Raw genomic sequence first — 22,099 nt, forward strand, 5'->3', positions numbered from 1 at the left:
TCCACCAAATTGTTTCCTTGGCATTCCTTCACCTTCTCCTGTTTCCTGACCCTTCCCAGATCTGCATCTCCCTTTAACCTGATAGGTTTTTTTGTTTTTTGTATTTTGTTTTGAGACAGAGTCTTGCTCTGCTGCCCAGGCTGGAGTGCAGTGGCACGATTTCAGCACACTACAACCTCCACTTCCCACATTCAAGTGACTCTCGTGCCTCAACCTCCCGAGTAGCTGGGACTACAGACGTGCACCACCACGCCCAGCCTAACCTGATAGGTTTTTTGTTTCATTTTGTTTTTTAAGAGCTCAGGCTGGAGTGGTCATAGCTCACTGCAACCTTGACCTCCTGGCCTCAAGCAATCCTCCTACCTTAGCCTCCCAAGTAGCTGGGACTACTGGCGTGCACCACCGTGCTCAGCTAATTTTTAAAACAATTTTATTTTGTAGAAATGGGGGTCTCATTCTGTTGCCCAGGCTGGTCTCGACCTCCTGGGCTCAAGTGATCCTCCCACCTCAGCTTCTCAAAGCCATGGGATTAAGGCATGAGCCCCACGTCCCACCAAACCTGATAGTCTTTAACTCTACCTATTAAAATAATCCTGTGTGAGACATTTAAAAAACATCGAGGTCCCAGCCCAGACCAATTAAGTCAGACTCTATGGAGGTGGAGCTCAGGTTATCACATAATTTTATAAAGCTCCTCAGGTGATTCTAATGTGCATCCAGCATTGAGAACACCTGCCAACGTGTTGCTCCGCAGTAATCATACTTTAGTATGCACAAGAATCACCTGGAGAACTCTGAATGTAGATGCCAGGGCCCCATGCCCAGAGAGTCTGGGTCAATACCTCTGATGGGGGCTCAAGATCCTGCTTTTCTAACAAGCTCTCCAGAGGTTCAGATGCAGGTAACATTTGGAATGTTAAGAAACACTTCCATTGCCCTTCTGTCTGCTCCCTTCCCAGGAGACTCAGCTAATTAGATGAGTTCCTTAGATCAATGATCCTCAATCTTCGATGAATATCAGAATCATCTAGGGAGCTTACTGAAAATACAGTTGCCCAGACACCAGTCCAGTTTGTTTAACCAGATCCTACATAACCAGCTGCCCCAGGTGTTAGGATGCATCCTGAAGTTTGAGAATCAACACCTAGAACAGTGGTCCTCAAACCTGAGCAGGCAACATAATCCCCTGGGGAGCTTGTTAAAACACAGATTGCTAGGCCCCACCTCTAGAATTTCTGATTCAGTCTATCTGGGGTGGGGCCTGAGAATCTGCAACTCCTAACAAGTGCCAGGTAATACAGAATTGTTGCTTTGGGGACCCTAATTGCTTTAGAGTGATGTTCTAGGCTGGGTGTGGTGGCTCACACCTGTAATCCCAGCACTTTGGGAGGCCAAGGTGGGCAGATCACTTGAGGTCAGGAGTTCGAGACCAGCCTGGCCAACATGGCGAAACCCCGTCTGTACTAAAAATACAAAAATTTAGCTGGGCATGGTGGTGCACACCTGTAATCCCAGCTACTTGGGTGGCTAAGGCAGAAGAATTGCTTGAACTAGGAGGCAGAGGTTGCAGTGAACCAAGATTGTGCCACTGCACTCCAGCCTGGGTGACAGAGCAAGACTCTGTCTCAAAAACACAAAGATTGATTTTCTAAGCAAAGCGTTTATCCCACTCTGTCTCCAGTTCGTCATTTCTCCTCATTCCCTCAGCCAGCATAGAATTCAGTCGAGGAGACAGAAAAGGCAGAGGGAAGCACTCAAAGAGGTCTTGACTTGAAGGGACTTTCAGAGAAGGACTTCTGGTGAGCTCACCACTAGGGAAACTGGCAAAATTCTAGTAACGCTCTACAGCCAAAGATGGTGGCCAAATTCCAGTGGGAAATAGAAGTAACCTGATCAATAGCTGTTAACTTCACAGATATGTCCAGTTCCAATGGGACTCAAGAGCTTAGAGCTTCCCTGGCAGAATCTCTCAGCCTGTGGTGGTGAGGAGTATGTAGGTATAGTGAGAAGTCAGAGAAAGTTTGAGGCTAGGGGGCCGGGCACGGTGGCTTATGCCTGTAATCCCAGCACTTTGGGAGGCCAAGGCGGGCAGATCACGAGGTCAGGAGTTTGAGACCAGCCTGGCCAATATGGTGAAACCCCGTCTCTACTAAAAATACAAAAATTAGCTGGGATGGTGGCGTGCGCCTGTAGTCCCAGCTACTTGGGAGGCTGAGGAAGAAGAATTGCTTGAACCCGGAAGGCGGAGGTTGCAGTGAGCCGAGATCATGCCACTGCACTCTAGCCTGGGTGACACAGCAAGACTCCGTCTCAAAAAAGAAAAAAGAAAAGAAAAAGAAAAGGGGCTGACACTTGTTACATTAGTTCATTCATTCATTCATTTAGAAATAAGGTCTCACTATGTTGTCCAGGCTGGTCTTGAACTCTTGGCCTCTAGCAATCCTCACCCCTAAGCCTCCCAAGTAGGTGGGATTACAGGCATGCACCACCATGGCTGGCTTCACCAAGACAATTAAATGGAAAAGCCAAGCTGGAGCTACAGAGTCCTCCCTCCAATGGCATTAACCCCAGCTTGTACAGTGCTCTGGAGAGAGAGCTAAAAACACAGTAGGGTGAGCATGGGAAGAGCCAGGTGAGGGAGAAAGTCATTTTCTTCCCTTTATATGAAAAGGGAATGAGAAATGAAGGGCAACTGGAGAACCACCAAAAAGAGGGAAGCAGAGACTGGGCTAGGAAGCCCACCAGCTGGAGTCCTTACAAAATCTGCTCCATCTCCACAACCTCGTGCCAGAACTTGGTGATGTGCTAAGGGCATGTGATCTGTTGAAACACCAGAAGTCACATTTTTAGGAAGTCAGAAGGCAGACGGCTAGATCCAGCATCTGCTGATTTCCTTATACGTGCCACCAACCTATCCACTAACTCACTGCCAGTGCATCACATGACCAGCAGGTTCGGGAGAAATTCCAGGTGTTAGAACCACAGTCACGGGGCTGAACAGGCCTGGGGTATTTAGGAAACAAGCATCAGCCTGTGCAGGCTTGGGTATCAGCACTGCGTGGTGATTATGGTGATAGGGAAGTTCTCCAGTTGAGTGGGCAGAGTCAGGGAGGTCATTAGCAGGACCAGCTGCCCTGAGGTACTGATCCCCAAGGTTCTACAAGTGGTAACTCTAGCTTGGTCAGCTACCTACTATAAATCACTTACAGCCTCAGTTTCTCACCTGTAAAATTATGCTGTTGCCTTATCTACACGAAGGCAGGAGACTAAACCAAGTGATACCTCCTTTTCTTCCCGCCCCCAGCCAGGCACCAAGTCTATTCTATCCCCACCAATCTCCCATATCTGTATCCTCTGCTCACAACCCGCTGCCATAGCCCTGGCTCAGACACTCTTCAGCTCCTACCTCGCTGATTGCAATAGTCTCCAAACTGGTTTTCCCTGCTGGTAGTCTCACCCAGGCCCAAGAATCTTCCTTTGATCAATTTTTCACACTGCTCCAAAATCTTTAACAATTCCACATCACAAGAAACTTCAAAGTCCTTCATGTGGCAGGCAGAGTCCTCTAGGCCCGTAGGTTCCAGCTCTTGCCAATCTCTCCAGTCAAATCACTTCAATGCCACCTCCTACCCCAGCGGCTGGAACCACCTGCAGTCCCTCCAGTGCCTTGGGCTTCCTCCCTCCTCTTCACGTTTGCATGTGCTGTTTCCTCTGCTCAGAGAAGCATTTCTTCCTCCTGTATTTGCCCTTCAAGATTCTCCCCAAGGTCACCTCCTCCACCTTGCTGTCTTAGCCCTCCCTGCTCATCTTGTAAATTTTCCTCACCCTGTACTCTATTCATTTGCAATGTGTCTCTTCCCCAACTTGACCCTTATCTAACTGGGGTTGAGACTGGGGCTCTCATCTTTATACCCAATACACAGCACAATGCCAGGCCCATGGCCGACTCCCAATAAGTGTTTTCATATTAATGAGTGAAGGATGAGTCAGTGAATAAATGAAACTTTTGGGTTCTCTTCTAGCCCCAATCCTCACCAACCTGTGCTAAGAATGCCCTTCTTAGGCCAGCCATGGTGGCTCATGCCTATAATCTCAGCACACTGGAAGGCCAAGGCAGGAGGGTCACTTGAGCCCAGGAGTTTGAGACCAGCCAACCTGGGCAACGTGGTAAGACCCTGTCTCTACAAAAGAATTAAAAAAAAAAAATTAGCCAGGTGTGGTGGCACATACCTGTGGTTCCAGTTACTTGGAAGGCTGAGGCAGGAGGATCATTTAAACCCAGGAAGTCGAGGCTGCAGCGAATTAGGATCATGCCACTGCACTCCAGCCTGGGCAACAGAGCAAGACTCTGCTTCAAAAAAGAAAAAAAAGAGTGCTCTTCTTTTAGTGGTCCTTTGGTCCCTTTTTTTTTTTTTTGCTGAGACTGAGTTTTGCTCTTGTCGCCCAAGCTGTAGTGCAGTGGCGCCAAACTGGGAAGCTATTGTAGAGGAGACTGGGCTCAACTAATGGTGATGGTGGGGAGGGAGAGAAATGGATGACTTCAAGAGATACCAGTCAATCCCCAGGATTTGGTGACTGAGGGGATGAAGGAAACCAGGAAAGAAGCATCAGGATGGCCCCCAGGTTTCTGGATTTCATAATTGAATGGATGTGGTGCCATCATCTGAGACAGAAAGTGATGGGAGATGTCTCCACACTGGGGCATGAAGACTGGGCCAGTTTGGGGCATGTTGACTTTGAGGTCCCCTGTGAGTGACAACCAAAAGGGGTGTCAAGTAGACAACAGAAAATAAGAGTCTGGAGTGCAGAAGAGAGGTCTGGCTAGAGATCAGCTTTGTAAGTCATCTGTTTATTGGTGGTCATTTAAGCCTGGGTGCTAACAAGATCCTAAGGGAGAAAGCTTAGGGTGGGAATAGGAAGTTTAAGATCAGGCTTTGGGAAACCTAACATTTAAGACCGAGTAAGAGGTTGAGATTACAAAGGAAACCCAAGAAGCCAGAGATGTTAACAATGGCTGTGGAATGCTATGAAAGTATTTTACATTTGTAGCTACTTTTACAATTGAATAAAAATGTTTAGTTTAAAAAGCCAAACTTTTTATGGCTTCTAGAACTTAGTTCACTTTCTGGATTTTGAAAAATAGTGCCTGAGGGCAAGAGGTGATAGTCAAAATGTTTAACTAGCAAGATACCCCAGTAGGACACTTTCACCTGAGCCAGCTGGAGGAGGGAGGGTCTCAGAGGCCTTTGCTGTGCCACAGGCATTAACCCTGTGGTTGCTGGATCATGAAGAAGTGGAGAGAGGCTGATGGCAGGGGCCATGCAGAGAGGATCTCAGGACAGCATTTGTTTAGTCATTGAGCAGAACCAGTGCCTGCTGCTGAGAATCAGTCCTGCTGCAGGGTCCTCACCAGCTGGATCCCACCAGATCCTTCCCGACCATCTCCACCTGCTCATTGCCCCCCAGAGTTCTCCACCACAGTGGACTATTCCTCATTTCCTTAGAACACCTCACCTTTTCATGCCTCCATGAACTTCCCTACGCCTACAATGCCTTTCTTCTAGTTTGGCAAATTGCTGTGTAAATTTGAATGTCCAGGTAAAATATCACCTCTTCTGTAAAGTCGTCATTGAGTTCCCCAGGCAGAATCAATTGCTTCTTCATTATTTTTCCGTGCACTGTATGCAGACTTAGTATAGCACTTTGCAAAGTGGTGAGCTCCGTGAGGACTAGGACTGCCTCATTTGTATCTAAAATAATGTCCTGTGTATGGATACTTTAAAAAAATGACAAAGGGCCGGGCGCAGTGGCTCATGCCTGTAATCCCAGTACTTTGGGAGGCCGAAGCAGGTGGATCATGAGGTCAGGAATTTAAGATCAGCCTGGTCAAGATGGTGAAACCTCGTCTCTACTAAAAATAGAAAAAAATTAGTGGGGCATTATGGCAGGCGCCTGTAATCCCAGCTACTCGGGAGGCTGAGGCAGAGAATTGCTTGAACCTGGGAGGCAGAGATTGCAGTGAGCCGAGATCGCGCCACTGCACTCCAGCCGGGGCGACAGAGCGAGATTCCATCTCAAAAAAAAAAAAAAAAAGAAAGAAAGAAATGACAAAGGTTGTTGAATGAATCTCAACGTGACTGCAACCTCAAAAAGGGACCTAGAACATCCTTTTTTTTTTTTTTTTTTGAGATGGGGCCTCTTTGTGTTGCCCAGGCTGGTCTGGAACTCCTGAACTCAAGGGATCCTCCCGCTTTGGCCTTCCAAAGTCCTGGAATTTACAGATGTGAGCCACTGCACCTCGCCTAGACCATCTTTTCCCTCAATTTGTTATTAAAACTCAGCAACCTCACTGACACATGCTATGACATGGATAAAACTTGAAAACATCATGTTAAGTGAAAGAGGCCAGTCACAAAGAGCCAGATATTATAGGATTCTATTGATACGAAATGCCCAGAATTGCAAATCCACAGAGAGGAAAGTAAATTAGTGATTGCCTAGGGCTGAGGGGATTGGGGAGAAAAACGGAGTGATTGTTAGTGGGTACAGGATTTCTTTGTGAGGTGATGAATTGTTCTAAAATTGATTGTGATGTCTCGCAATTCTGTGAATCTACTAAAAACCATTGCATTGTACACTTTAAATGGTGCCAGACGTGGTGGTATGAGCCTATAATTCCAGCTACTCAGGAGGCTGAGGTGGGAGGATCACTCTGGCCTAGGAGTTTGAGATCAGCCTGGGTGACAGAGCAAGACCCTGTCTCTAGAAAAAGAGAAAGAATAAATGGGTAAGTTGTATGATATATGAATTATATGTCAATAGAACTGATTTTTTTTCTTTAGAGACAGGGTCTTGCTCTATCACCCAGGCTGCAGTGCAGTAGTGCAATCATAGCTCACTGCAGCCTCAAGCTCCTAGGCTCAAGCAATCCTCCCGTCTAGGCCTCCCACAGTATTAGGATTACAGGTGTGAGCTATTGCACCTGGCCCAGAATTGATTTTTAAAAAACACCTCAGCAACTCCTCTTACTTCATCTAATTCAAAGGGAGGGCTTAAATGTTTCCTTCTGGGAAGGAAGGTGGACCCAATGGGAGTGAGTATGGAGGGGTATATGCAGGGGTGCTGCTGTGGCCAGCTTGGGAAAGATAGGGCATACGTGGAAAGCAGGCTGAGTCCTGTTAATATAATGGGCTGAGAATACTTTAAAAAGAGGGGTTCTGGTGAAAACGGAAACCACTTCAATGAAACCAGATTGCAGCAGAAAGGCTGAGGTTACCGTGAGAACAGTGAAGTTTTACTTTGAAACCAGTGGCTGAGTGTGGTCTCCTCACCTGGCCTGGGAATCTTCTAGGAGGAAAGAATTGTTATCTAGGAGAGGATTAAAATTCTGATAGACAAGGCTGGGCGCGGTGGCTCACACCTGTAATCCCAGCACTTTGGGAGGCCGAGGTGGGCAAACCACGAGGTCAGGAGTTTGAGACCAGCCTGGCCAACATGGTGAAACCCCCGTCTCTACTAAAAATACAAAAATTAGCCAGGTGTGGTGGTGCATGCCTGTAATCCCAGCTACTCAGGAGGCTGAGGCAGGAGAATCACTTGAACCTGGGAAGCAGAGGTTGCAGTGAGCCGAGATTGGCCACTACACTCCAGCCTGGGTGACAGAGCAAGACTGTGTAGGGAAAAAAAAATTCTGGGCCAGGTGGGTGGCTTACATCTGTAATCCCAGCACTTTGGGAGGCCAAAGTGGGTGGATCACAAGGTCAAGAGACCGAGACCATCTTGGCCAACATGGTGAAACCCCGTCTGTACTAAAAATACCAAAATTAGCCGGGCGTGGTGGCGTGTGCCTGTAATCTCAGCTACTCAGGAGGCTGAGGCAGGAGGATCACTTGAACCCGGGAGGTGGAGGTTGCAGTGAGCCAGGATTACACCACTGTACTCCAGCCTGGCAAGACAGTGAGACTCCATCTCAAAAAAAAAAAAAAAAAAAAAAAAATTCTGATAGACGTTGCCTAGAAACCCAGGAACCATAAAGTAGAAAGCTTGAAAGGGGGGCTGCTCTCCTTTTCCCCTAGTTGGACCCTCCTGAGTGGTGATAAATCCGAGTGCCACGCATGAGGACTCTGGAGATGGCTGCCTGGGTTCGAACCCTGACTCTTTGCATTTGGAGCTGCATTGCCTCGTGCAAGTCACTCAATCTGTCTGTGCCTCCATTTTCTCTACTTTTAAATGGGACTAATGATACTACCTTCCTCATAGGATTGTTGGGAGGATTAACTCAGACAACACATGAATAATTTAGCACAGTGTTGGTCTGGCATGGTGGCTCATGCTTGTAATCCCAGCACTTGGGAGGCTGAGGTGGGTGGATCACTTGAGGTTAGGAGTTTGAGACCAACCTGGCCAACATGGTGAAACCCCATCTCTATTGTAAGTACAAAAAATTAGCCAGGTGTAGTGGCAGGCGCCTGTAATCTCAGCTACTCAAGAGGCTGAGGCAGGAGAACTGCTTGAACCGGGAGGCAGAGGTTGCACAGTGAGGTGAGATTGAGCCACTACACTCCAAACTGGGGGACAGAGCAAGACTCCATCTCAAAAAAAAAAAAAAAAAAAAAAAGGCCGGGCACGGTGGCTCACGCCTGTAATCCCAACATTTTGGGAGGCCAAGGCAGGCGGATCACGAAGTCAGGAAATCGAGACCATCCTGGCCAACATGGTGAAACCCCATCTCTACTAAAAAAAAATACAAAAAGTAGCCGGGCGTGGTGGTGGGCACCTGTAATCCCAGCTACTCAGGAGGCTGAGGCAGGAGAATCGCTTGAACCTGGGAGGTAGAGGTTGCAGTGAGCCGAGATCACACCACTGCACTCCAGCCTGGGCAACAGAGCGATAATCCATCTCAAAAAAAAAAAAAAAGAAAAAAAAAAAGAAAAAGCACAGTGCTTGATCATGGAGGCACTAGTAGGAGGCAGTCTCTGGAGTGACAATCCGGAGCTGTGAAACTGGTTGCTGGAGAAGCGGCTGATGCCTGCTAGCCTGGGGTGAGATCTAATATTAGGCAAAGAGACAGCAGCTGTCTGGGGGTCGGGGTGTTGGCTGGGAAATGGCCTGAAGACTGTTAACAGCCTCATTGCTTAACCCTGCCAGTAGGGCTCATACTTCCTGTTTTCAGTGTCTCTGAGCCCTGCTGCTGGAGCTGCTCAAGTTTGAACAAGATCTTTCTTGGCCCCTGAGGGGAAGGCAGAAACTGCGCAGCCACTCGGCTTGGGCAGCTTCCTAGCAAGTTTCCACTCCCACAAAATAGTGCAGTTCTGAGGTGGGAGAGGGGAGAGGGTTCCCACTGATCTGATGCTACAAGAATTTACTTAGCTTTGTAATAATAACCACTATTTTTATGTTTTATTAGGTGCCAGTATTATGCTAAGGGACTTATGAACTCATGAATCCTTTCTGTTGTTGTTGTCAAGATGAAGTCTTGCTCTGTTGCCCAGGCTAGAGTGCAGTGGTGTGATCTTGGCTCACTGCAAATTCCACCTCCCAGGTTCAAGCAATTCTCGTGCCTCAGTCTCCTGAGTAGCTAGGATTACAGACATAAGCCACCATGCCTGGCTAATTTTTGTATTTTTTTTTTTTTTTAGTAGAGACAGGGTTTCACCTTGTTGGTCAGGCTGGTCTCGAATTCCTGACCTCAGGTGATCCACCCACCTTGGCCTCCGAAGCCCTGGGATTACAGGCTGAGCCACTGCGTCCGGCCTTCATGAATCCTTATAACAATCCAGGGAGGTATATTGTATCATCTCTTTTGCACAGATGAGGAAACTGAGGTGCAGAGAGGCTAATAATCTTTCTCAAGTCACACAGCTGGTGTTAGATTCCAGTTCAGGCCACCAGACTCCAAAATCCATGCTCTAAACCACTGCATCAACCTGTGTAAAACAGCACACTAGATGATGGGCATCAAAAGCCAAATACTAATCCCAGTACTTTGGGAGACCGAGGAAGGCAGATCACCTGAGGTCGGCAGTTCGAGACCAGCCTGGCCAACATGGTGAAACCCCATCTCTACCAAAAATACAAAAATGAGCCGGGTAGTGGTAGTGCATGCTTGTAATCCCAGCTACTTGGGAGGCTGAGGCAGGAGAATCGCTTGAACCTGGGAGGCAGAAGCTGCAGTGAGCTAAGATTGCACCACTGCACTCCAGCCTGGGCGACAGAGTGAGACCCTGCCTCAAAAAAAACAAAAAGCCGAATACTTGGAGTTCTTGCCCTCTAGGGAAGCACGGTCCAGAAAGCCTTCAACCAGGAAATCCAGGAGACCTTGTGCCACCAAACCCCACTCAGAAAACTGGCTGTTCATGCAGAGAACTCATGCTGACCATATCTTGAATTTTTCTGGGCACTTCATATATTCTGACCAATTGTCCCCAAAGGCTGTCAATCAGTGGTGCATGTCAGTAACACCGAGGGAGCTTTTCTAAAACCACGAGACCTGGAGCCAGTCCTGACCTGAATCACAATCTCTACAGGTGGAGTGTAGGTGTGCATATTTTAAAAGGTCCTCAGATGACTCGATTAAGAAACACTGCCCCAACCCATTAACACAGCTTGGAAATTCTAATTTTTGATACCCAATTATCTCCCAACCTGCCTTCTACACCCCAGCTTTTCAGAACTTGATGTTTTGTTCAAAATATGTAGTCACCCCCATTAGGACATCATCCAGCTTTGAGATTCTGGGCCCCCTAATCATAAGCATAGTAATGGCTGGTCACAAGCTCTGTTAACACACTGAGAAAATTCCAGCATCAGTCCCACACACAGATGATGAGAAATTATGTTTTCTGTTTCCTGAATGCCACAGACTCAAGCTGGCATTCTGGATAAGCAATTTTCTTTCTTTCTTTTTTTATTTTTTTGGGGCGAAGTCTTCCCTCTGTTGCCCAGGCTGGAGTGCAGTGGCACGATCTCGGCTCACTGCAACCTCTGCCTCCCGGGTTCAAATGATTCTCCTGCCTCAGCCTCCCGAGTAGCTGGGATTACAGGTGCCCACCCCCACACCCAGCTAATTTTTTTGTATTTTTAGTAGAGATGGGGTTTCACTGCGTTGGTCAGGCTGGTCTCAAACTCCTGACCTCAGGTGATCCACACACCTCGGCTTCCCAAAGTGCTGGATTACAGGCGTGAGCCACCGAGCCCGGCCAGCAATTTTCACTTACAGGTCTTCTTCTTTTTTTTTTTTTTTTTGAGACAGGGTCTTGCTCTGTCACCTAGGCTGGAGTGCAGTGGCACAATCGGCTGACTGTAAACTTGAACTCCTTGGCTTATGATCCTCCTGCCTCAGCCTCCCAAGTAGCTAGGACTACAGACATGTGCTACCACACCTGGCTAATTTTTTTATTTTTTGCAGAGACAGGATCTCACTAAGTTTCCCAGGCTGGTCTCAAATTCCTGGGCTCAAGCGATTCTCCCATCTCAGCCTCTCAAAATGTTGGGATTACAGGCATGAGCCACTGCACCTGGCCACAGGTGTTCTTCTTGGTTGAGGTCAGCTCAAGGATTGTTGGGGGCAGAGTGAAGAGAATGTTGTGGAGTTAACCCTAAAGACCACCACCATGTACAGCTGTACAAGATGTGCACTGCACAAAGGCATCAGGCTAAGGAGGCAATTGGGAGCTGACACTAAGCCTGTACACTACTTACACAGCCATGGGATTGTGGTTTGGGGAAACTTTGTATACATTAAGTGCTGTGGTGGCCCTGCCCTACAGCTCTCCTAACCTCTACCTCCCAAAGCTTCATTAAGTCCAGAGATGCAGTCCCATAAGAAACTCTGGGGTGCAGTCCACCTTTGTTATTTTCTCTTTATGTACTCCAACTCCTTCCCATACAAGCACCAGGGAGATGTGTCATCAGAAAAATCACATTTTATTGATCACTTTTATTTAAAATTACAAAAATATAAATAAAAATAGTGAAATATAAATATTCAGTGTACAGGAGTGGTCCTCACCCCACCCAGTGAGGATTGGATGAACTAGGCTAAAAGGAAGGGATGACTGGCCAATAAAGGGACATCTATGTGAAAGTGAAACTGAGACAGTGCTGGTCACAGGTCATGCTGCAGAATAATACATTCCCAGGCACTATCATGCGGGGGACCCAAGAGGCCCCAGGAGTGACCTATAATCTCCCCAGAAAGACCACTCTGTGTGGCATCACAGTCAACACAGTTTAAGGAAATATCTAGACTTACAATCAGATACCAGCTCTTACTCACACTTACACTCATAGCCCACACAAAAGTGTGCAAACATACACACACATATATATTTCCTGATACATTCATGGAATGTCAGAGCCCTGCCCTGAAATCATTAGTGTCTCTGCTCCCCAAACCACTGCTCCCACATTGGCTAACCTCCTTCAAGAGACCTCAGCTGTTACACTTCCTAATTGGGAAATTACTCATTTCTCAACCATGGGCCTCATAAATGCCCACCGTCGGGGGAGCTGGCTCTCCCTTCACCCATGCACAGGAGATGCCCTGCCCTTTTTAACTCCTGCAGGCTTCAGTCCAGAAAAAGACAAGTTGCTGGTCAGGAACATCTTGAGTCAGGACCACCCCTCCATCCTGGCCAGAGGGGTCTAGGCAGCCAGCACCCAGGCCTATGCCTGAGGGTAAAGCTATTGTCGTTTGCCCTGGTGGGTGGCACAGGCAAATCCATCTGTGCAGAGCCTATCTTCCCAGTCTCTTCTTACAGCTGATGGAGACGACTCTACTGCAAAAATGACAGCCAGCAAGAAAGCGGGTGGTGCCCGTTTCCTCCCTGGGGACCCTCAGAGGGCTAGGCCATTCTCTTCCTTGGTGTGACTTCGGATCCAGGGCAAGAAGTGTGAGACTCTCGTGTAGACGCCTGGCTTGTCCTTCAGGGCACATCCACGGCCCCAGCTCACAATTCCAGTCAAAGTCATGCGGCCTCGGATGGAACAGATGAGGGGTCCCCCTGAGTCTCCCTGTGAAGCCAAAGACACAAAAGATGAGCCCTAGAGAAGTGAGGAGGGGGTTTCTGATCCCACCACCCAACCCTAACTGAGAGAGGGAAGAGTTTCCCAGTCAAAGTCCTTAGCGACTTCCCATTTTCTTTCTTTTTTGTGGGGGGCGGACAGAATCTCGCTCTGTCGCCCAGGCTGGCGTGCAATGACATGATCTCAGCTCACTGCAAATTTGCCTCCTATGCTCATGCGATTCCCATGTCTCAGCCTCCTGAGTAGCTGGGACTACAGGCGTGCACCACCACACCTGGCTAATTTTTTTTGTATTTTTAGTAGAGACAGGGTTTCACCATGTTGGCCAGGCTGGTCTCAAACTCCTGGCCTCAAGTGATCCACCTACCTCCGCCTCCCGAAGTGCTGGGATTACAGGCGTGAGCCACTGTGCCTGGCACAGCCCCATTTTCTACCACATCAAGTTTAAAATCCCCTGCTTGGCTTTAAAAGCCCTGTCGTCTGCCGCTATTCCATCCACACTCCCAGACCCTAGTTCTACTCCCCACCCGGAATATGCTAGCCTCCTTCTCAGTTTTGTATCTTTCAACTGAAACACCCTCCTTTCTTCCCTCTGCCTCTTCAAATGCCTATCAAGTCACATTTCCTTTAAAGCCTCCCCACCCCCCGGACCCTCAGGTTGACACTCACCTCCCTCTCCTGAACACCTGATCATTTATAGTTCACAACGCACCCTGGGCACTGAGTTACACTGTCTTTTACTGTTTCCTCTTTCTAGGATCTCGTGCCCTGAGTCTGAAGTGAGTAGCGCAGAGCTGGGATTTTTCTGGTAATGTTTGGTGAACACATAAGGATTGGTTTAAACCCTCAAAGACCTGAGCTCCTGATTCTGACTACTTAGGGCTTTGGCGAGAGAGAGACACCCCAAAGCTGGCTGGGACAAGCCCAGGAGCTCTGGGGAGATATGGAAGAGGTGGAGAGAGATGCTTGGAACGCTCACCTGGCAGGAATCTGTTTTCCACTGTGGGTCGGCAGCACACAGCATTTTGGTGGTGACTTCAGAGCCGTAGTAGTGGGGCTGCTGACACTCCTTGTGGGAAATCAGCTTCACAACAGTCATTTTCAGCTGCTCCGGATAGAGATAGTCGGCTAGGTGGAGAAAACAGGGAGGCATTTGCATCAAGATTTATCTGTCCACTGGGAGTCTGCCGGGGGGGATCCATAAAGTGTCTCTACCAGGGAAGGCCCTTATTCTCTTCCATGCAAATCTGAGCCTTTACTCCACCTATAGCCCCTACCATCTATTTACCTTCGCAGCCCATCACTCCCTAAACAACACTCCTCATCCATCCCTGGGCCCATCTGCCACCTCCTCAGTGCTCCCACCTCTAACTCTGCAGTCTTCCCTTGATCATGCTGGGCGCACTTTCAGGTCAAAACACTCCTCAGGACCTTCTAAGTCAGTCCCAATTGTCACTTACTAGAATTCTCTTTTCCAAAGCCAGTGATCTCACAGCTTGTGCCAAAATGGGGATCGTTATACATCGAGGGCAGGCAGATGGTCTGTATAGTCCGGGATGGCTGCGCACATCTGCCCTCCTTGGAACGGATCTTCAGCAAGGCTGGGGGAGGACAGAGGGTCAGAGGAGAAAGATCACTACTGGTTAGGCGGTCCCCATCTATCCCCTCCAAGTGCCGAGGAAGTAGCTACGTCTATCCCTAGGTCAGTCATCCAGGGAGGTCTGCTGGTCACTTATCATCTGGAAACCTCCCCTGCCCCATGCCCCAAGGGCTTTGTTCCAGATGTTGAAAAAGGCTTGGATGGCCAGAGCCACTGCATACAGCTGTACAGGTCGTTTCTGCAAAAACTCCCAGCTGAGGTAGTTAGGCTGGAATCCAACCCAAGGCTCCATTCTCCAAGTTCTATATCCTAGCACAGACTGAGGCTGCATCCCACAAAGGAAGTTGTGTCTTTTTCTAATTCATATAAACAGGGCATTTCCAGCCCAAGCCATATACCCACAGGGCTGCTTCCACTCGCAAGAGGCTACTTGTTGGGAAAATTCAGGGTCTCTCCAGAGGAGCACCGGGCCCCTCAGACTTCATGGAACTCTTCCCTACCACTCCCTTTGTCATGTATATGGAGGCTTCAAGGTCCCCCGCCCCACTGGGCAGCTTCAACCTCAGCTCTGGTCTCTCCCTGGGTCCCACTCTCCCCAAGCCATTATGGCCACGGCAGTAGCGGGGTTTCCCCTCACCAATGTCATTGTGGTGAGCAAGTGTGTCAGCGCTGTAGTCCTCGTGTAGGATGAGGTTTTCCACCTCAAACTTCATCTCCCCTTGTGTGTTGGAGTTAAGCCTTGAGCGACCCAGGTAGATGATGTAGTCCTCCTTCTTTGGGTAATCACTGTGGGAGAAGAAACCCATCAAACAGCTTAGTCCCATGAAATCTGCCACTTCTTCCTTCCCTCCCTAGAGGCCTCAAAGCATGACTTGTCCCCAAGGCCATGGGCTGCATGGAGAGGGGCAGATGAGGGAGAAATGAGGTGGAACCCTTTGCTGGGAAGGAGAAAGGGATGTGCTTGGGTGGGGCAGAAGAGTCAAAGAGGAGAAACCCAGGGCCGTACATGAAGCAGTGTGTGGCGCTGACCACCCAGCAAGGGCTGATGAGGCTGCCTCCACACACGTAGGTGACAGAGCCCCCCCGGTGCCTCCTGTAGATGGCCGCAAACCAGGGCTGGTTCTCGATGGTGGTGAATTCTCCCCCAATAATCTTAAAGCGGGGCCTCAGAGTCTTTTGGCCACACTGAAACTGTAATTCTTCTGGAGGAGAGGAGGGCTTTTTTCCTAGAGGACAAACAGAGGGATGTCTTAGGGAGGCAGGTAGGAGAAAGCATCCCTCTCAGGTGCCCCCCACCTCCTCAGTCCTCCTGTGACAGAATAAGGGGACATGCGAGTTTGTCCCCTTCCACCCCACTGTCATCAGCAGGTCAGTGATGCTCACCATCTGTGCAGTCATGCACCATGCACTCTTGGACAAGCGGCTTTAGGCCAACCTGCACATAGCACCAGGGTCGCCTCCGGTTGTCTGGGTTCCTGGCAACACAGAAAGATAGGGGATGTCATTCCAACCCAGAGGGCCTTCCCTGCCTCCTCCCCTCAGGGAAGACTCAACCAGAGGCCGCGCTTCTCTCGTGTTATGGCCAGCCGTCTGGGAGAAGGGGATGGTAACAAGGTTTCTGGGAAGCTGTAGGGAGGGCTCTTTGTCCTTGTTGCCCCCACCTCACCTGCAGTAATTGTGTTTCCCCAGGCCCAGCTGAAGAGCATCAGATCTGTGGGCATGGTATGTTTGCTGAAGGACAGTGGCAGAGTTCCAGGCCAGGCAGGGCCGGCCCATGGTGTCAGTGCTGGCCTTTCCTCGGTAAAAGTGACCATTCCCCTCATAGCAGGTTTTTGACTTATCTACAAGGGGACAGGAGGATGAGAGAATATGACAAAGAGAAGAACATTCCAACTAGCTTTTTTTTTTTTTTTTTTGAGATGGAGTCTTGCTCTGTCACCCAGTTGGAGTGCAGTGGTGTGATCTCAGCTCACTGCAACCTCTGCCTCCCCGGTTCAAGCGATTCTTCTGCCTCAGCCTCCCAAGTAGCTGGGACTACAGGCATCCACCACCATGCCGGGCTGATTTTTGTGTTTTTAGTAGAGGCCGGGTTACACCATGTTGTCTAGGCTGGTCTTGAACTCCTGACCTCAAATGATCCACTCACCTTGACCTCCCAAAATGGTGGGATTACAAGCGTGAGTCACCATGCCCAGCTGCCAACGAACATTTTAAAGATGATGTGGTTTCAGACCTGCCAGAAGACTGGACAGGGTTTCCTTCGAACCCCACCGCACATTTGTGTGGCCACTGTTTCATGAGCATGTGTGTGCTTATGCTTGTCACATAGGGATGAAGATGTCACCCACCCTACCTCCAGCTCCTAACTCCTGCCTGCTCTTGCCTCCCACCCATCCCTCCCTGTCCCCAAATTTCTGGTGCCCCCTCCCTCCCAGTTGCAGTGGAGATCCCCATACCTATTTCACAGTGCTGCCCTCCGAATTTCTTTGGGCAGTTGCACCAGTGAATGTTGGAGAAGTACTTGTTGGACACACATGTTCCTCCATTTAGACAGTCACACTTCGCTGGAGAGAACAAAGGTGGGGTAAACAAGGGGGAGTGGAAGTGGTAAGGGCTGGGGCAGCCCTGCAGCAGAGGGCAGGGAGGGGATGTCCCCTGAAGCCTTCCCAAAATGTCTGTGTAGCCAACTGTTGTAGGGGTGGATACTCACATGGAACTTGATGAAGTTCATTGCTGCCCTGAAAGAGATTCGGGAGGAGGCTTCATCAAAGGTCCCATGCTCCAGGGACTCCAGGGTGAGGGTAAACTGGCCCCAATCCCAAAACCCACTCTTCCTTCCCTCTCCCTCCCGCCTCACCCTGTTCGTATCTAGTTCTCAAATGGAAGACCATGGGTTTCCAGCCAGGAGAAATGGATTGACCCAAGCAAGCTTCATCTACCAGATGCCCACAGGCTGGGGCAGTCCCGGCGGCCTCTTCCTCCCTTGCCGGCCAGTGCCAACCCCCGTGATTCTCAAGCCTCCGCTGCCACCCTGTCCCATTTCCTGGGGAGAGCCTGGCCCTGCTGTGGATGGAATCCGGAGGACCCCCGCTCCCTGAGCAGCCCCTCCTCTCCCCTGGTGCTGATCAGAGGTCCTTGGGCAGCATCAGTCAAAGCAAGAGCGCACTCACTTTGGAGTCACTCACGATCAGGACGCAGAGAAGCAGGCGCGCCAGCAGGGCTCTCATGGTGGCAAGGTCGGGGCGCTAGACGGCGGCTCTGCAAGGGAAGGAGAAGTCAGGGCAAGAGGCGGACGAGCGGGAAGACAGGCCAGGCGGGCGACTGCAGAGCAGGGGAGGTGCCCGCAGTGACCAGGCTCCCCAGCTGTCTCTCTCCTCTCTGGGCTCCGGACTCCCGGGCAGCCTGGACCGGCACCCGCGGGGGACGCCCGGGACGGGGCGCCGTGACTCCGTGCAGCCGCCGGGGAGCCCGGGGAGCCCGGGCAGCCCGGGGAGGGGGAGGCAGACGCTCGGGAGCTGGGGCCGCCGCACATCCGGCCCGGGGATCTCGGGACCGCGGCACTCACCGGTGGCTGCGGCAGGAGGGCTCGAGCCGGCGCTGCGGGGACAGGTGGACCCTGGGCCGGGCTCCGGGGCTGCGGTCTCCGCGCTGTGGGGCGACCCGCGGCGCCTGCTCTATATCAAGGCCCGCCCCGGCGCCGCCCCGCCCTCTCCCGCCCGGCTCCCTCCCCTGCCTTGCAGCGCTCAGCGACCCGGACCCCGCGTGCTTCCGCAACGCTCACAAAGATTTGGGGGCAACGCGATCTCCAGCGGAGGGGACCCAACAGCGTCTGGACTGAGGAATCGAGAGGCTTGTAAATTCTCCGTGCTTCCTCCCGTGCACCTGGCCGGGGGCCTGCCCCAGTGCAAGGAGTCCCCGAATTGCAGAGAGGAGAGAAGGCGCACGGGAGACTCTCTACCTCGCCCAGCTCTGAAGCCTCCTGGGGTCCTCTGATCAGTTCTCCAACCTCTCCCCGCTGGGCCCCAACTTGGCTAAGAGTGCCTCAGACCCCCTTGCCTGCAGCTAGTGGAGCTGTGAAGTCTTCATCAACGCGACAAATGTACGAGACATACTCTCCCAGAAACACAGACACAAAAACCCTTGCTTGTAGGGGCTCCCTCTGTGCCTCTGTTCAGTGGCAGTCCCCAGATATCACCAACACAACCAGTGGATGGAACAAAGCCGGGCTTATTGCTTTCGGCAGTAAGGGAGTTTGTTTGATGGTGCTATCGCGGGAAAGGCAAGGCCAGATTACTGAAAATTTGCAGCTTGGTTTAAAGTCCGTTTTTGACAGGGCTTGATAAGGATTGGGTTAGGTGTCGTGATATGATGTTACAGAATTGTGGGAACAAAGTCCTAGGGCATAAACTGTTGGTGCTTCCTATTGAAGTGTTAACGGGTCTTTTGGGAAGTTTCCATAATGAACAGTTCATTTATTTGTGCAGGTAAGAATAAAAGTAAAGACAATGGAAACATGTAGACAGTTAACTGTGGAGGTTCTGGAGGGTGTGGAAGTTCTGTTCTCACCTCTGAGTAGAGGAATTGGGAGACTGGAGGACAAAATAAGAGGAAGATTTATTTTTCACTGTATGTCCTTTTACACTTTAACATTTTAAAAAACACATCCCTGTATAGCCCATTCCAAAAAGATAATTACACATTTTTAAATGCATGTGTATTTAGTGTTTTACTTCATCATAGAGCCTTGTTTATTCTATTCAGAGAGAAACAATTGTTTATCAAATAAAATTGTCCTCCAGAAAAACAGACCATGTGTAAATGACTCCATCCACCCTTCCTGCCTGAGGATAAGCAGACATTTGTGTATACACACACACACACACACACACATGCATCTCTGGGCACACTTGGAGGAACATAGCAGGGATTCTGTGATTCTGTCACCCCCATCTCTTTCCCCTAGTGTCAGGAACCAGGGCTTGGGGTCATTTTGAACCCAGTAGGACTTGCTCTCTTAGTGGGAGGGAGGAGGCTGAGCCTGCAGCATTTTCCTGCCTTGCAAATCTGGACCTTGGGTCTGGGTCCACTTGAGAGTGACAGAAGGAAGGCAGGGAGAGTGTCAGGAGGGTAGTAAGGTGGAAGGCTCCTTTGCTCTGCCCCAGCCGAGGGCTCAGGATGCCAGCTGCCGGCTGGGGAAAGTACAAGTTAGCCTTCCAGCTTTTGGGAGGCAAGTGACCCACTGTCTTCTGGAGAGACTTCTGTGCTTGCTGAGCTGCCAGCCTTCCAGGGGACAGACTGAGTCAGAGATGCCATAGGCCTCAGAGCCAACCTTGCTACTTCCTCTAGAAGACTGTGGTCAGTTTTGTTTGGATTTGAGAACCCATTAATTGTAAATAAACGTGACCAGAATGTAAACAGAGATGTTGCAGCTTGAGGACTTACACCGAAACTCCTAGGTTAGTTATCAGGAAATTCCCAGGGGCCGTCATGATTCATGTTGCTCCCCTAGCAGCTCTCATGACTCCAGATTACTTGGCTGAAGGCTGTCATGCTGATTGTTGAGAGCAGATGATTTCATTTCCTCCTGGACAAAGAGGTTTGGAGACCGTTATGAAGCGTGACACCCTTTCTCCTCCCCTTCCGCCCCCTCCTCCCCCCTGCCACCTCTTCACCTAGCACTTCCAACTCTTCACAGAACTTCCTTATCCATGCGCTAATCTTTAGCACTCTCTGAAATCTTTGTGCATAGTGTGTGCTAGACTTTCAGTTCTTTTTTTTTTTTTTAAAGACAAGGTTTTGCTGGGCTTCTGGGCTCAAGGGGTCCTCCCACCTCATCCTTCCAAAGTGCTGGGATTACAGGCAGGAGCCACTGTGCCCGGTGACTTTCAGTCATTTGAGGGCAAAGATCACATCTTAAATATCTTTCTCTCTCAGCACTTGGTACTGCCTTATTCACGTAGGTGCTTTATTGTGACTGAATTAATGAATGAGTAAGAACAAGAGCTTTGGGGCACTCTGGAAATTTCCCTCCTCTTTTTTTTCTTGTCATTTAAAAAACAGTACCAGCTTGTACTTTTTTTTTTTTTTTTTTGAGACAGAGTCTCACTCTATCACCCAGGCAAGAGTACAGTGATGTGATCATGGCTCACTGCAGCCTCCACTTCCCAGCTTAAGTGGTCCTCCTGAGTAGCTAGGACTACAGGTATGTGTGATCACACTCAGCTTTTTTTTTTTTTTTTTTGAGACAGGGTCTCACTCTGATTGTCCAGGCTGGAGTTCAGTGGCACGATTTCGGCTCACTGCAGCCTTGACCTCCCCAAGCTCAGGTTATCCTTCCACTTCAGCCTCCCGAATAGTTAGGACTATAGGCATGTGCAACCACGCCTGGCTAATATTTTTGTATTTTTAGTAGAGACAGGGTTTTGCCATGTTGCCCAGGCTGGTCTGGAGCTCCTGGATTCAAGCAATCCACCCGCCTCAACCTCCCAAAGTGCTAGGATTATAGGCGTGAGCCACTGCACCCAGCTAATTTTTGTATTTTTTGTAGAGACGGGGTCTCACTATGTTGTCCATGCTGATCTCAAGCTCCTGAGCTCAAGCAATCCATCTGCCTCTGCCTTCCAAAGTGCTGGGATTATAGGCATGAGCCACTACAGGCATGCACTTTTTTTTTTTTTGAGATGGAGTTTCACTCTTGTCACCTAGATTGGAGTGCAATGGTGCAATCTTGGCTCACTGTGACCACCACCTCCTGGGTTCAAGCGATTCTCCTGCCTCAGCCTCCCGAGTAGCTGGGATTACAGGCATGCTAATTTTTTTTGTATTTTTAGTAGAGACGGTGTTTCACCATGTTGGTCAGGCTGGTCTCAAACTCCTGACCTGAGGTGATCCTCCCGCCCCAGCCTTCCAAAGTGCTGGGATTACAGGCATGAGCCACCACGCCCAGCCATATTTTTTTTTTTTTTTTTTTTTTTTGAGACGGAGTCTCGCTGTGTCACCCAGGCTGGAGTGCAGTGGCGCAATCTCTGCTCACTGCAAGCTCCGCCTCCTGGGTTCACGCCATTCTCCTGCTTGAGCCTCCCGACTAGCTGGGACTACAGGCACCCGCCACCATGACCAGCTAATTTTTTGTATTTTTAGTAGAGATCGGGTTTCACCATGTTAGCCAGGATGGTCTCGATCTCCTGACCTCATGATCCACCCGCCTTGGCCTCCCAAAGTGCTGGGATTACAGGCGTGAGCCACCGTGCCCGGCCCCAGCCATATTTTTTATATTGTATTTCTGTCTTGTGCTTCAAGGCACATTAATGTAAACCATTTCTCTTTAAACTCATAACTGCCTTGTGATATAGACTGGTATTGTTGTTCCCATTTTGCAGACATGGAAAATGAAGTGGAGAGAAGATACACAGTTGATGAGTGGCAAAGCCAGCACTAAAACCCAGTGTCTTCTGATCCTTGATCCTATGCGCT

General features: G+C 49.7%; 1 protein-coding gene across 3 annotated transcripts; it reads right to left on the bottom strand.

The window, feature by feature from the left end:
- Window positions 1-11,906: 11,906 nt before the first annotated feature.
- On the bottom strand, window positions 11,907-20,211 carry PLAU (plasminogen activator, urokinase). 3 transcript variants are annotated; one of them, XM_063637602.1, is made up of 11 exons: window positions 20,069-20,211; window positions 17,797-17,884; window positions 17,337-17,364; window positions 17,083-17,190; window positions 16,293-16,467; window positions 16,010-16,101; window positions 15,633-15,852; window positions 15,264-15,412; window positions 14,487-14,627; window positions 14,006-14,154; window positions 11,907-13,014 (listed from the first exon to the last, which is right to left on the bottom strand). In XM_063637602.1, the coding sequence occupies exons 2-11, from the start codon at window positions 17,851-17,853 to the stop codon at window positions 12,838-12,840; spliced, it is 1,296 nt and encodes a 431-aa protein (XP_063493672.1). In that variant the 5' UTR covers window positions 17,854-17,884; window positions 20,069-20,211; the 3' UTR covers window positions 11,907-12,837. The 3 variants fall into 3 exon arrangements, with proteins under 3 accessions (XP_063493672.1, XP_055131667.1, XP_055131669.1); XM_055275692.2 differs by lacking the exon at window positions 20,069-20,211 and adding an exon at window positions 18,192-18,336; XM_055275694.2 differs by lacking the exons at window positions 17,337-17,364; window positions 20,069-20,211 and adding an exon at window positions 18,192-18,281 and having other exon boundaries at window positions 17,484-17,884.
- Window positions 20,212-22,099: the final 1,888 nt, after the last annotated feature.

The sequence above is a fragment of the Symphalangus syndactylus genome, chromosome 4 (assembly GCF_028878055.3).
Source record: "Symphalangus syndactylus isolate Jambi chromosome 4, NHGRI_mSymSyn1-v2.1_pri, whole genome shotgun sequence".
Lineage (NCBI taxonomy): Eukaryota > Metazoa > Chordata > Mammalia > Primates > Hylobatidae > Symphalangus > Symphalangus syndactylus.

Coding starts and splice junctions, on each gene's coding strand:
- PLAU (XM_063637602.1), bottom strand. CDS start 17,853: ATGAGAGCCCTGCTGGCGCGCCTGCTTCTCTGCGTCCTGATCGTGAGT. Junction 17,191..17,336: donor TGAACTTCATCAAGTTCCAT/GTGAGTATCCAC, acceptor TGTTCTCTCCAG/CGAAGTGTGACTGTCTAAAT. Junction 15,853..16,009: donor GGTGCATGACTGCACAGATG/GTGAGCATCACT, acceptor TTTGTCCTCTAG/GAAAAAAGCCCTCCTCTCCT.